This window comes from Poecile atricapillus, chromosome 4, assembly GCF_030490865.1.
Source record: "Poecile atricapillus isolate bPoeAtr1 chromosome 4, bPoeAtr1.hap1, whole genome shotgun sequence".
NCBI lineage: Eukaryota > Metazoa > Chordata > Aves > Passeriformes > Paridae > Poecile > Poecile atricapillus.
This window is the reverse complement of record NC_081252.1, coordinates 52,964,864-52,977,882: the sequence shown is the minus strand read 5'-3', so window position 1 is coordinate 52,977,882 and position 13,019 is coordinate 52,964,864. Positions and strand designations below refer to the sequence as shown.

At 38.5% G+C, this 13,019-nt stretch overlaps 1 protein-coding gene across 4 annotated transcripts in view; it reads left to right on the top strand.

Moving 5' to 3' along the window:
- Positions 1-13,019, top strand: part of LIMCH1 (LIM and calponin homology domains 1) — a 172,638-nt gene that overhangs the window by 64,262 nt on the left and 95,357 nt on the right. For all 4 annotated transcript variants that reach the window (XM_058837311.1, XM_058837310.1, XM_058837309.1 and 1 more), the window contains exon 3: positions 10,060-10,129. In XM_058837311.1, the coding sequence (XP_058693294.1) occupies positions 10,060-10,129 (70 nt within the window). The remainder of the gene's footprint in view (positions 1-10,059; positions 10,130-13,019) is intronic.

The window sequence follows — 13,019 nt, the reverse complement described above, 5'->3', positions numbered from 1 at the left end:
GAGGAGTGGCTTTGGGAGGAGGGAAGTAGTTGTTATTGTTGATCAAAAGTTGTGTAACTCAGAAGGAGCATACCCTCTTTGTATTTAAGGGCTACCTCTCACACAAGATCTCTCTCCTCTGTGTGCTGAAGGGAAGTGCTGTGCACTGAATCACTTCACAGTGCTCTTTAAATGTTAAGGCTGAATTGTGTTGCATGAAAAGCAAGGGCTGTGTATTTCAAGATTAGATGGTAATCTTATCTGCAAGTAAGCAGAGGTAGTCTGATTAAAATGCTGTAAATCTTTAAGATGGAAGGCTTAACTAAGTAATGTTTTGCTAATGAGACTAATAAATATGTATTTATTAGAAGGTTGTGATCTCCAGTAATAACCAGGTCAAGGGACAGCACTTGGTTATACTACGTAACTGTTATGTGATATTGGGAAAAGTGCTTGTCCTTATTTACCACTTGTGGATCAGTGCAAATCAGCCTGAAAGAATCTGTTTCCTCAGCCTCACATCTTAAAAGCCATGATGTTTGTATTGCATCCTGCTCTTGTTTAGCAAGCTGTAGCTAGTGTTTAGAACTCTATTAGGCTACAGAGCATTAACGAGAAAGTCACCGAATTGAATTTCAAATTTGGTTTCTTGATGACAAACAAACCATAGCACCGGCAGTAGAAGTGTACTCCTCACTGGTCCCAAGTCCACTGTAAAATAGAGAACTCAACAGAAATTTTTGGGTCTAACACTGAGAACTTTTAGAGTAACTTCAAAAAGTACTTTGGAAAGTGAAGCACTGATAGTTAATTTTTTATCTGTTGCTCAGTGAAGAAGCACTGTAAAGCTGCCACAAGCAATATTGTCTTTCTAGACAGGTTTTTTGTGACTTATCAGAAACCTACCAGGGTACCTAATGAAAAAAATGTAGTGGTATATAAGCTTTCTCTTAACCCCCTTCCAGTCTGTTGTGCTTTCATTGCAGCTGACCTCAACAATTAGGTGAAAACCTGATCTCAGTCTCTGACAACTTCAGAAGACAAGAAATAAATTATAGCTGTCTTTGTGTCTGAAGATGGAAGAACTCATTGCTTTTGATCAGGTTTTATCTGATTTGTTGAAGTTCTAGGGAAAAGCAGACTTACCCTCTTTTTTTATCCACAGGACACTATTCACTGCAAGTGGCATTAACTGGCAACTCACAGGCAGACACCTGTGTGGGTGATGTCCATGTGAATGTGGAATAGCTGTGCTCAACTTCCACATGACTGTTCCAGAGTTTTCCTTGCCTGTTACATTTTGTGAGGAAGACTGAAAGCAAGCTTGGGCTCTGAGGGATCCAAGAAGCCAGAGGACTGGAAACTGCTGTCAGGAGTGGGGACACAGTCAGCATGCCTTGAATGTCCCAAACATATCTCAAGCTACCTTCTGGCTTTGCAGGTGTTTTGCAGAAGGGAACAGGGAAGTTACCATGCCAGAGTCCGCTCCCCAAAGAGACTGTTCTGTGCAAAAGGATGCAGGGGGAATCTCTGTCTCTGTCTGTAGCAGGAATGTTTGACCCTTATACACAGGAATGCCAGGCCCGCCTCCACTTGATCCCAATCTCAATGTCCTAGACAGCCTACAGACACAAGCAGACATCACTACACTGGTTATAAATGATTCATTCACATCTAGCAACAATCCACATATTTTAATAAGTGAAAATGAATGCAACTGTGCAATGCCAAGAGCTCAGGCTCTTGGGATGAATGTGTTGTGGAGCACTGTCATGACTAGTGGAGCAGTCTAGATGTGTGTGCTTGCCACAGGAACCCACAAACCTTGCACCTGCCTCTCTGGTAGTGTTTGTGCTGTGGCTGGCATTTCAATCTGGCCTCAGTACAAACTTTATAGCTTGACACACTCAGCTGAGGAGCTGAGGGGCATATTTAAACAATGCAGGATGCCATAAAGCAACAAGTCGACAGATGAGAGCAGCACAAGCCCTTTCTTCTTTCTGGCTGTTCAAAAGCCCACTTGTGCAGTTGCCCAGACAGTGGTGACTCTAATTGTTCACCCAGCTGTGCTGAGAAGGCAGTGACTACGACTTCTGTTTGTCTGAAATGAGTTCATGTTTTCTTTAGCATAGCTGTCTGACATCAGTGCAGATGGTGATTTCAGCAGGGATATAATAGCTACATAGGCAGAGGCAGTTCTTTCTCTGTTCATGCTTTGTGAATTAAACTCTCGTATGAAAAGACTGAAGAGTTTCTGCATGGGTGGGCAAATGTGCCTTCCTGGGGTCATGGCTGAAAGCTATATGATGCAGGAATACAACACCAGTAGCAGGAAATATCACTGGAAATCCCCTATTGCTGCTCCAGCACATGTTCATGGTTTTTTTTTTTCTTCCTTGTTACATAGCTTTAATGTTTAGGTTTGACCCAGATATCATAAGAAGCTAGAAGATTAATCAGAAATAAATTTGATCTGGTTGTTGCAATGCTTATGTGCTCCTATTCTACGGATTCAGGCATCTGAATACAGGTTGACTGCCAAAAAAAGTGCATATCCTGTCTCTCTGTCTGCCCTGCTGGTTTGTGTGGTTCTGTTGCATTTTTTAAAACAGCAGGTAAGGAAGTCAAGGTTGCTTTTATTTCTGACCATGCAACAATTGCCATTAATAAGTTTAACAATTATTAAAAGAAGAAAAAATGCACGTCTTGCTGCAACCTTGACCAGCTGTTACTGCTCTAATGTCCTTGCAAATGTGTTTTCAATTTTTTTGCCCTTCTTCTTGCTGCTCACCTCCCCTTGTTGAGCTCTGCTACTGCAGGATTCTTTCCTTCACATTGGGCATTTGGTTGTTAAAGAGGTCTCTGTAGGGATGTGAGACTTCAAAAATCTGAGTTAATTTCTTGCTTTGATATGATTATCCAAACAGGATATATAGCCAGTATATCTCTAAGAACTGACATGCAATTTGGATCGTATTTTGTCCCAAGCTTTATAGGGAATCCAGGAATCCAGTCACCCTGAAAGCTGGTATTAGTAGTCATGAGATTCTAGTGTCAGGAACAGGACCAGACCATAAAGAAGAATAACAACAACATTTGGGATATGCATCCTGGGCAAAAGACCTTAAACAATGAACTAAAAATGAATCCAGTTGGATATTAGCAGAAATTATTTGGTTTTGCAGTAGAACCCAATAATGTCATGATTGTAATACCTTGAGTTCTGCACATAGAACAGTTTAGCTTCATGTCTGGTTTATGTATGTTTTAAAATCGATTTATAGCAGTACATGCAGTCATAATAAATCTGATTTTTCTCAAGTATCAAAGTTCTAACAAATATTTCACTGCATATCTTGAGAAGTAATGGCATACACATATAAAAGTGAAAGGAGACTAACTGTATGTGGTTAAAGATGGATGTCACTTTCCTGTGCAGCTCTGGATACCAACTTATGAGCACCTTCCCAAGGTCTTCTTTGTTTTTTAGAGACATGTATTTTATCTATTAGTACATCACATTAAGTAACTTAGTAAAATGTGCAGAAACTATGCTTATTCTTTGAAACTGTGACTCTTTGTAACTTTTTTGTTGTTTTTTGAAAGAGGAGATACAAAGATGTTTTACTGTTTTAAGTAATCTTGGTAAAATTGCATATGTACAGTGAACTAAAAAAAAAGCTTTACACTTTTTCTCCTGTTGGACAATATATAGGAAAGACAGTTCTCTTCTGCTGTACACACTCGAAATATATGCTCTTAAAAAGTACAAGAAGGTTTTTAGGTTTTACTTTTAAATAAAAAAGACGAGAAATTAGTCATGCAGATTATTTTAATAGTATTTAAAGAAAATGTGAAGAGTGGATAAATCTGAGCGAACTGCAAGTGATTGTGAAAAACAATTACTTAATGGAATCTATCATTTTTTCTTTTGTGAGAATGATTTTCTTCTATTAGTAAGATATCCCCTTAGCTTGTGTTCTTCATGTTATTGATGATGAATGAGCAGCATTTTCTCAAACAGCAATTTCTTTGGATGTGCATCCTGGTTTTAGTGCATCTGACCAAGCTTTGGGCTGACATGAATGCAGTTTTCAACAAGGGCTGGCTATGTGCCAGATCAGTACAAGTGTAATGCTATGGAATAATAAAACTTTTGTGCTTGGAGTCAGTGATACTGTGAGGTATGAAGAACAGCTTTTGCTGTATATATGGTGCTTCGGTCGTTCTTCTTGCAAATTAATGTCACTTATGTCATCTGGTAGGGGAAAATAAATAGTCTTTGTAGATTATAGGATTTTTCAGATACGTCATTCTAATTGTCTGTTAGTGTTATGGGCCTGGCATCAGTTCAGCACTTGGCTGTGTAGTGAACAGTGGAGAAGTCAGTGGATGCCCAGCCCTTATGCTTAATTAGTATTTTGCTTGACTTTCCTATTCTTGGAAAGTAAGAAGGTATTTGAGTTTCATAGGAATATTTGAAGGTTTGAATGTGACCCAAGCTTTGAGGTGAGGAGGAATAGGTGTTCTCCTGTGGTTTTCAGGCTCTGTGCTGTAAAGCCAAAACATTATCAGAATCATGAATTTGGCATGTCTCCAGGTTTGAGAGATGGGCCCCAAGGCTCATTAAGCATTAAGATTTAGGTTCATGTGAGGACATTTGAAACAGTTTTATATGAATACAGAGTCCTTAATCTGTAAGTTTTATTGCTGTTTTATAATGAAGAGCTATTTATTAATATGGTTTAGGTGAGGGGTCAAAGGTAACATAAACCCTAATGCAAAGCCCATGATGAGAAGAGGGGAATAGCCAGTGAGGGGCATGCTTGACAACAGAAAGAATGGCCTGTCTTTGTATTTATGTTTCAAAAAAAATGCATTTCAGCAGACTAAACAGTAGAGCTTTTTCACTGATGTTTGGTTATTGACAGGGCAGGAGACTGTGGAGCACTTACCCACTCAAAAAGAGTGTTTCTCAGATGCAAGACAAAGTAATTCTGTGAGAAGTTTTAGCTTTTCAAGAATGTATGTTTAAGAAAACATAGTGGTTTTAGAAAGCATATCCATGGCCATTGCTACTCAGTGTAAAAACTATGCATGAATTGTAAATTTATAGGTGCATGAGATGCTCTTCCCACCATCAGTCCTCGTGATTGTAGGTTCTGTATAAATAGCTTATAAAGTTACAATCTTCCGTGTTGCCTTTCTTGAGCTGTTTGCAAGACCTCTATTTTGTTCATATTTTTAGTTTCTGGCAGAGCAAGATTCATGCAGTCCTGTGTTTGGAACATTGTTTTCTCAATACTACATATTTGCATAGATCTTTATTCACTTTGTATGTACTAGACTGGACTCTGAGTCATTTATAGGACAAAGTCAGTTCTGTCCTGCTCGCTAAAAAAGCACCTTGTTCATCTGATTCTAAATAAATGATGTCAGGGGTATCATTAGCAATCACTCAAGAATGTTTTCCCAAAAATATTTTTGTGACCTCAGGAACATGTTTATATTTTGAAACTTCTTAGCCATGTCTTTTGCAACAAAATATTTTGAGTTTTCATTGTTCACTGTTTCAAGGTGATTAGTTCGTCTTTAAGACTAGTAGTGGATTTTTCTGTCCTTCTCAAATATTTGGGGGCATTTTGGAGTTGCCACTAGAGCATGAGTTAAAATTATGTGGATACTGAAGCTGTCTAGGCTAATAATTATCATGTGCTGAAAGGCTGCTTGTATGAATGTAAGTCTGTAAAACTTAACTTGAAGAGAGAAATGTCTCTGTGAAGGTTTACTGTGGATAGAATTTCCTGAATTCTCAAATATTAAATGCCCTTTTACTTTTAGATCAGATCATTAGTCAGCTTTTCTTTTTAGGAATATGATCTGTTACTTGTGCAAAGAGCTCTGTTGAATACCTCTCCCTCTAGCCTGGATTGATCTGTGAACACACATCACTTCAACCTTTCTTTTCTCCATTTCTGAAGTTTATTCTCTTCAAATGCTTCTATTCCATTTCCTCCTAGAATCGATGTTTTTTGGAAGCTGGGTTTTGGCAGCCATCCTCTGAACATTTTCTTAACTGAGGCTTTCTTTCAAGAATTTCATGAGCAGTTGATGGGTGTTTTTCATTAGATCTTTTATCAACTGTTGCCTGAAATGCCTTCTCTTCCTGCCAGAAGGCTTTCAAATTCTTAACTCATGATAAAAAACCCCAGGAAGGTCTAATAAGTTAGTCACACAGTGGCTAGTACTGATTTCAGCTTGTCTGTCCAGCTGTGGAGATACCTTATCTCCTGGAATGCCAAGCCTTGGGGACAGCACGAGTAGAGCAATTGATTCTTCCTGTACCTATGAGAGCTCTTTTTTATCAGGGAAAGGAAGTGACCTAGCTTCCCTATGCGTGGGACTAGAGCAGCTTTCCACTTCCGTCATGCTTTCCACTTTCCATCACGCACTTTTGTTTCTATAAGGTAAGACAGGTCTAAAGTTTTAGCTTCTATGCAGTGTCTTACTGTGCTTCACTCAACAAGTAGGTACTGGACAGTCCAAGCCAGCAGGTGGCACAGGGGAAAGGGAGGATGAGTGTTTGGTTGCTCCAGGGGAGATTTAGATCAGATATTAGAAAAACTTTTCTCACCAAAAGGGTTGTAAGACAGTGGAACAGGCTTCCCAGGAAAGGAAAGTGATTGAGTTACCATCCCCAGAAGTGCTGGGTTAAAGTTGGATTTGGTGATCTTTGAGGTCTTTTCCAACCTTGATTACTCTATGTTGGACTGAAAATTACAAGAGAACTTTGAGAAGATCAGAGGATTGTTCTGACTGAGGAAAGACATGTAAATGCTAGCAGTGGTGGGCAGAAATCCCCACAGAGCGCTTGAAGAGTCTGAGAGTAGGTCACGTGTATGTAGAGACTCAGGTTTTTTGGGTGGAGCCTGAAAATTCTTAGTTGTATCCTGTTTTGGGTTATTGTCTTTTGGGTGTTTGATGAGATTGTTTGGATAACTCAAAATGAGCCAAGGATTAGGATTAGAATTAGGACTGGGGGAGAGGGCACAGGCTGGAGCTGCAAATGCAGTTGGGGCTGCCAGAAGAAGATATGTGCTGCACATTTTCTCTCCTGAAAACTCTTTAGACTAGGACATGGCTGGGGACAAAAGGAGGCCCAGGGCAGCCAAGTCCTTTGGTTAGGGTTGGTGGGGCAAGAAAGTGTGGGACTTGTAGGCAGTTGTCCTCCCTACTTCTAGGAGAATGTGTGCGTTGGTGTTTTTCCTCACCTGAAGAGTCTTTCCCTTGGGCCATGGCCAAGCATCTTTTGCCAGGTCCCCAATGCAAAATGGTGATTGGTCTTGTTTGCCCAGTATTTCAACAGAAACCTACCAGAGCTGATAAAACCTTACATATCAAGACATGTGCTCTATGAAAGTCTAAACTGGCACAGACAATTTAGTTTATGTAGACCATGTCAGAAGGGGTGTAGTTTGTGGATTTTTGAGGAGCAGGGATGGACTGTAACTGTGTGAGTGAAGGCTCACAGTGTGTTGAGACGCTGCACAAATAGCATCACTTTTCAACTGGTTTGATAGCAGATCAAGCTTAAACCTCTCAATGTTGAACATTGTTTAACATCAAACATCTGGATTGTTGCTCTAGATGAGGCAATAATTCAGGAGCAGTCAGTTTGCTCTGGAAGAAATCTCCCTTTGACATATTCTGCAGCAAGCAAGTGCTGGGGGGTTTGGTGCCAGGCTGCTTAGAAATGTTTCCAACAGGAGACAAACTTTTTAATAATAATTTTAATTTCTTCCTCAGGGTTTTTCATCTTGCCCCATTCCATTTCCTCTCTCTTCAGCCTCCAAATGGTGACCTAAAATGTTGTTTGTTCCCTACTATTTTCCCTCCTCTCATTTATCCTTTTCCTATATTTCACAGGGAAGTCTGTACAAGTTATTTTGAAGATTTATTTAGAGTGGGTTTTGGCATTTGAGGTTTCCAATAAGAACTTGTTATTTTGCCTTCTATCAGTGCCTATGACTTTTAATCCGCACCTGCAGTATTGGTTATGGTGCTGACACATTCACGTTTGAGTAGTAAAAAAAATGGGATGCTTTAGCTAATATAGTCTTTTTTTCCTGAGAGAGAACAGGCAGACTGAGGATTGAAATCACAAGAGAGCTACAGTATGTGGAAAAAAGTCCTCTGGCAAAAACAAAGCTGTCTTAAATTGAGTGATGTAGCAGCTGAACTGAATATAGTAGTTTTACAAAGTTGCTGCTGTGTGAGGTTAAAAACTATCTTTTGGGGGGGAAAAAGTAATTTTTTTTCCACCTGAAATAAAATAATGGTTCTAGAAGACAGGCAGTTCATTTATTGCTATTCTCTTCCTCTAATGGGCAAAAGTGATTTTTTTTGTAAATAGAAATATATTAATTCATTTGTTTTTAGGACATTACTGTTCTACCTTAAGCAGAAGATAAATAGTACAGTTGTTTGTATGAACTTGGGTTATGGAGTTTTTAACTTCAAGACTGTTAAAAAAAGACCCCCAACTCCCCAAAGTATCATTCATATTGGTTGTGATGCTACTCCTAATGCATGATGGTGTTGGAGATGTGGGAACTTCAAGAATGTAATAACATATGTACAATTTAGGACAAGTAGAACAGAAACTTGAGTAACTACGATCATAGAAAACTGAGAATAACATCTCCCACTCTGCTGTTCTGTCCAAGTGATTGCAGAAACCCAACATATGTACTGCTTCAGGGAGATCCAAAGGGAAAGAGGTGAGGAAAAGCGATCATTTCAATGTTCACTCCAGGAGGGATGAACACCTTCATGAGCTTGCAAACTGCCACAGTCCTAAGGAATCAAGAAACAAATAATGTGCCACTATGGAGAAATGGCTCTTGGTGGAGCTTTGAGCAGTGGCACACTGCCTGTTATCATAATTCAGAAGTAGGGAGCTGGAAACCATCACAGACTGTTAGCTTTTAGTTCAAAGGAATATCCTTTTCTTCTGGATAAACTTCTCAGCCAGACCTCTCAAATATTACATATGAACAATTTTACCACCACAATAAGCTTCCAGAGAAGTCTGCTCGTGAATGCAGATCATGTCAGCCCAAAATATGGTTCCTCTATTCCATAGAGCTGTTCTAATTTTCAGAGAGTTTCAAATTTAAGCAGACATTATTTTTTCTCTTCAAAGATCTTGAAATTTAAGTCCATGTCTTGACCTAACGATTTTCTTCTCAGTGGATGGAACTGGTTGAATTTTTCTTTGGATAAAAGGCATTTTGGTTTTCTCTTGGGGGAAGGGTGGTGAAGACACAGTGTTTGTTGCAACAGGATTTTACAATGAAAATTCCCCACTTTTAGAGGCTTGGTCATTTTTTTGAGTATTCTAACAATGAGCCATGTCAGCACATCTCATAGCATGCTCATGGGTGGTGAGGAACTTGCATTTTGGGGGGGTTGTTAATATTTGGACATTGATGGTCCTGTGGTACCACTGGCCAAATGGTGTTTTCATTATGAGACTAGGGGTTTACAGACTTCCTTTTTATTTGTCTTCTCTCATTTATGATTTATGGGGCCCTCCATTCAACACGATATATGGAAGGACGGCATTTAATTTCAAGTTCAGATGAAAAAAAAATAGACAGGCCACCCATAAAGTGTACATCTTTTCTCACTTTCCTGCAGTGCAGAAGCTGCCAGACCTGGATGCCTTCTGGGTTTCTGCTCTCAGACTTTTCCAGGCATGATCTGCCTGTAAGATCTTACTCTACAGGCAAGGTTGGCTGATGTGTCAAAATTCACTCAGGATCTGTCTGGGTCACTGATGTGGTCTAGATAAATTTAGTATTTAAAATAAATACTGTAGAGTTACTGTGCTGTGAATATTCATTCTAATCTTCATTTCAGTGACGGAATTAGGGTGTCCATGTATGTTTTCAGAAGGGAGAAAGGGGAAGGCTCTTTTTTTTCAGTCACACTGAAATCCTTATGTGCTGGGGGAAAGTGTTTGATAATTTGGATTTTGTGACTTACCACTCATAAAATACCCCTTTCTCATAACAGGTTGCTGAATGCGATAAAGCCGGGATTGGTAAAAAAGATCAATAGACTACCGACCCCCATTGCAGGTTTGGTGAGTATATCAAATGGAGGAAAATATTTCAGTGCTGCTTTTTGCACCTTGACATTGACTATATGATTCAGATAGCAATTATTTTTGTAATTTGAACTCTTCTAGCCTAGGGAACTCAGACAGTCCCTATGAAATTGGAATGCTCTGTGTAGTCACCTTAAGACCTTTCAGTCTTTTTTTTTTCCAGAAGTAGGCAGTATTCAAGTGGCAGGGTGTATTTTTAGAGGAAGATGATCTTCTTGGTTACGTATCACCTCTCAGTTGTGGCACTAGCTTGAGAAAACCTGGAATGCATGCATTAGAAACCAGCACCACAAAAAGATAGTTTTTGGAAAGGAAGAAAACTGTACTTGTATATTTTGTCTCATTTTCCCTTTCCCCAAAATACCACAGTCTGCAGATAACATTCATTGTGGGACTATCTGGGGAGCTGTTCCATGTTGACTTTAAGGGCAGAGCAAAATTTGGCCATACTCTGTTGTAAGCAAGGAAGACCACAGAAGATGTGCTGACAGCTCGTGGGCTGTCAGGAGCACTGGGTGCTCAGGGGGTCACCTCAAGTGGTGGCACAGTCCTGTGCTTGCTGCTGGGGCAGAAAGTGGGGCTGTGAGTGCTTGCTGGGTCTAACAGGATTAGCCATATAGGAATATGGCTGTATTGATTTTACCTCCGGTTGTAATTGGGAATAAAAGGCTCCTTGAGCATGTGGAAGGTAGCCATTCTCTCTTTAGACTCATCATATATATATATATATATATATATATATATATATATATATATATATATATGATTCCTTTTTATTCTGGCACTGTTCACATTGTGGCTTCTACAAGATTCATACCATATTACTTGTTGATAGCTCAAGTTAACATTCCTTTGTATAAATGGCATTAAAAAGTTTCAGTGTATCAGAAACCATTCTGCATTTGCTGTTAAGATAGGTCTATAATGTTGTTACATAGCCTTGGAGGCTGGGTCTTTCAACCTGTAGATTGACAAGGATACTTCTGCACAAATACTGCCTGGCTTTAGAATCTCATTTTTGATCCCCACCACCTTTACCCTAAAGCTTCCTTGATTGCTTTTTTTTTTGCTTCTAAAACTAATCTAGTTTTATTCCTTTGCAGTCCTATTTGAAAGGAATATTTGATATAAACAGCTGAAAAAAGTACCAGTAGTGCAGTTTTCTTTTCCTTGGCTTGCTTTCAGGAAAGACTCAATTTTTGTTATGACTGTTTTAAGAAGATGATATTGAATTACATTGGGTTTTTTTTCCTTATTCATATGTAAAATCCCAGCGGTAAGGTGGTTATAGTAGGAAGGACATAGAAAAAAAGTCATTATGTGTGTGTATTTTTCTCATTCCCTGAGATAAAGCTCTCTTGCAAGATGTGTATCTTCAAAGCATTATGAAAAAAGAAGTTTTCAGACTACTAATGATACAGCAGATATTTTTTTTTGTTGTAAAATTACTTTATTTCCTCTGTACCTGTGTACTCTGATTTTCTTTAGTAACTTCTTTTCTAAATATTTTTCCTAATAAATAACTAGGCTATTTTAAAAGTTCACTGAGTTCTTGAACATTAAAAATGGATGTTTTAATCTACTGTTCTGTGAATAAATTGTTCCCAACAAAACAGTCAAAATTTCCCCTTGCTTTCCAATATGTCTGATTCCATACCTGCTGACTTTTGTTGCCATTTGTATTTACAGTGGTAAGTGGCTGCTTTAAGGATGGCATGTGAATTTAAACGATCAAGTGTTCTATCTAGTCTGTTATGCTTATTTATGGTGTATTATTTAAAAGTACAGCCATCAGAGGTGTGTTTGGATACACAGGGTGTATCCTTTTCTTTTCACTTACCTGTACCATGCCTACATGTCTGAAAAAAAAATAAAAATTAATATTGACACTATGGTCCAAAAGCAGTTATATCTCCTAGGTAGTTGACCCTATATGAGAGACATTCCATTATTAATTGACAATTTTTCTTTATTATCTTAGCTTTGGTTGGCTTGACATACTAAATGGTTACTTCTTTTCAGTTATTTCACTCCAGTGAGTGTGATTTCCTCAAGTCCAAGTAGAAATGTTGTGAAAGCTTCAGTACCTTTTGCTTTCTTGAATGAGATACGTGCTTCTAAATCCCAGATACGGTTTCTGCCTAAAAAGTTTAACCTAATTATTGTAACACAATTAATTTCTTTCCTGTAGCAGTTAGATTAAGTATTTATTTCACTAGGAGAGACAATAGGTATGTTTTCTTTTATACACTGCAGGAGCTAAAACTTATGAGTAAATGTGGAGTATTCAAAGTGCCTTTTGTTTCATCTTTAACCTCCAGAGACATGAACAGTTATATATTATGTAGCTATACAAAATGTCTACTTGAGTCTAATTCTCCAGATGATAGTCTATTTTTCTCCTTTGTTATGGTAAGGAAAAATTAGGAAGTGTCCTTTATTGAAGGAAAATAACAGTGAACTTGAAGCCTATATCATGCTGAGGTGTTCTCTTGGGAGTATTATCAGATGTAAAAATTTTGCCTATATTTCATGTTTCAGTGACTTCTCACAACACTTCTGTAAGTATTATGTATAACTGGTTCAGTGTTGACAGACTGAATTCTTCAAACTTCTGGCATTTAAAACTAGATGAATCTGCAGTTACTCTGAAATTCTCACCAGTGACTTGCTCATGTATTTTAAGAGGGAATAATTTATTTGCGGAACTTGCATACCAGAACACCAATCATTTAAGTAAAATTTATTGGTTATAGTGCTGTGGTGTTAAAGTAAGAACTCTGAACATCACCATTCTTAGCACAGGCCATATAAATACACAAAGATGATCTTTGTCTAGTTGTGAGCCTAAGTCAGGATGTGGATT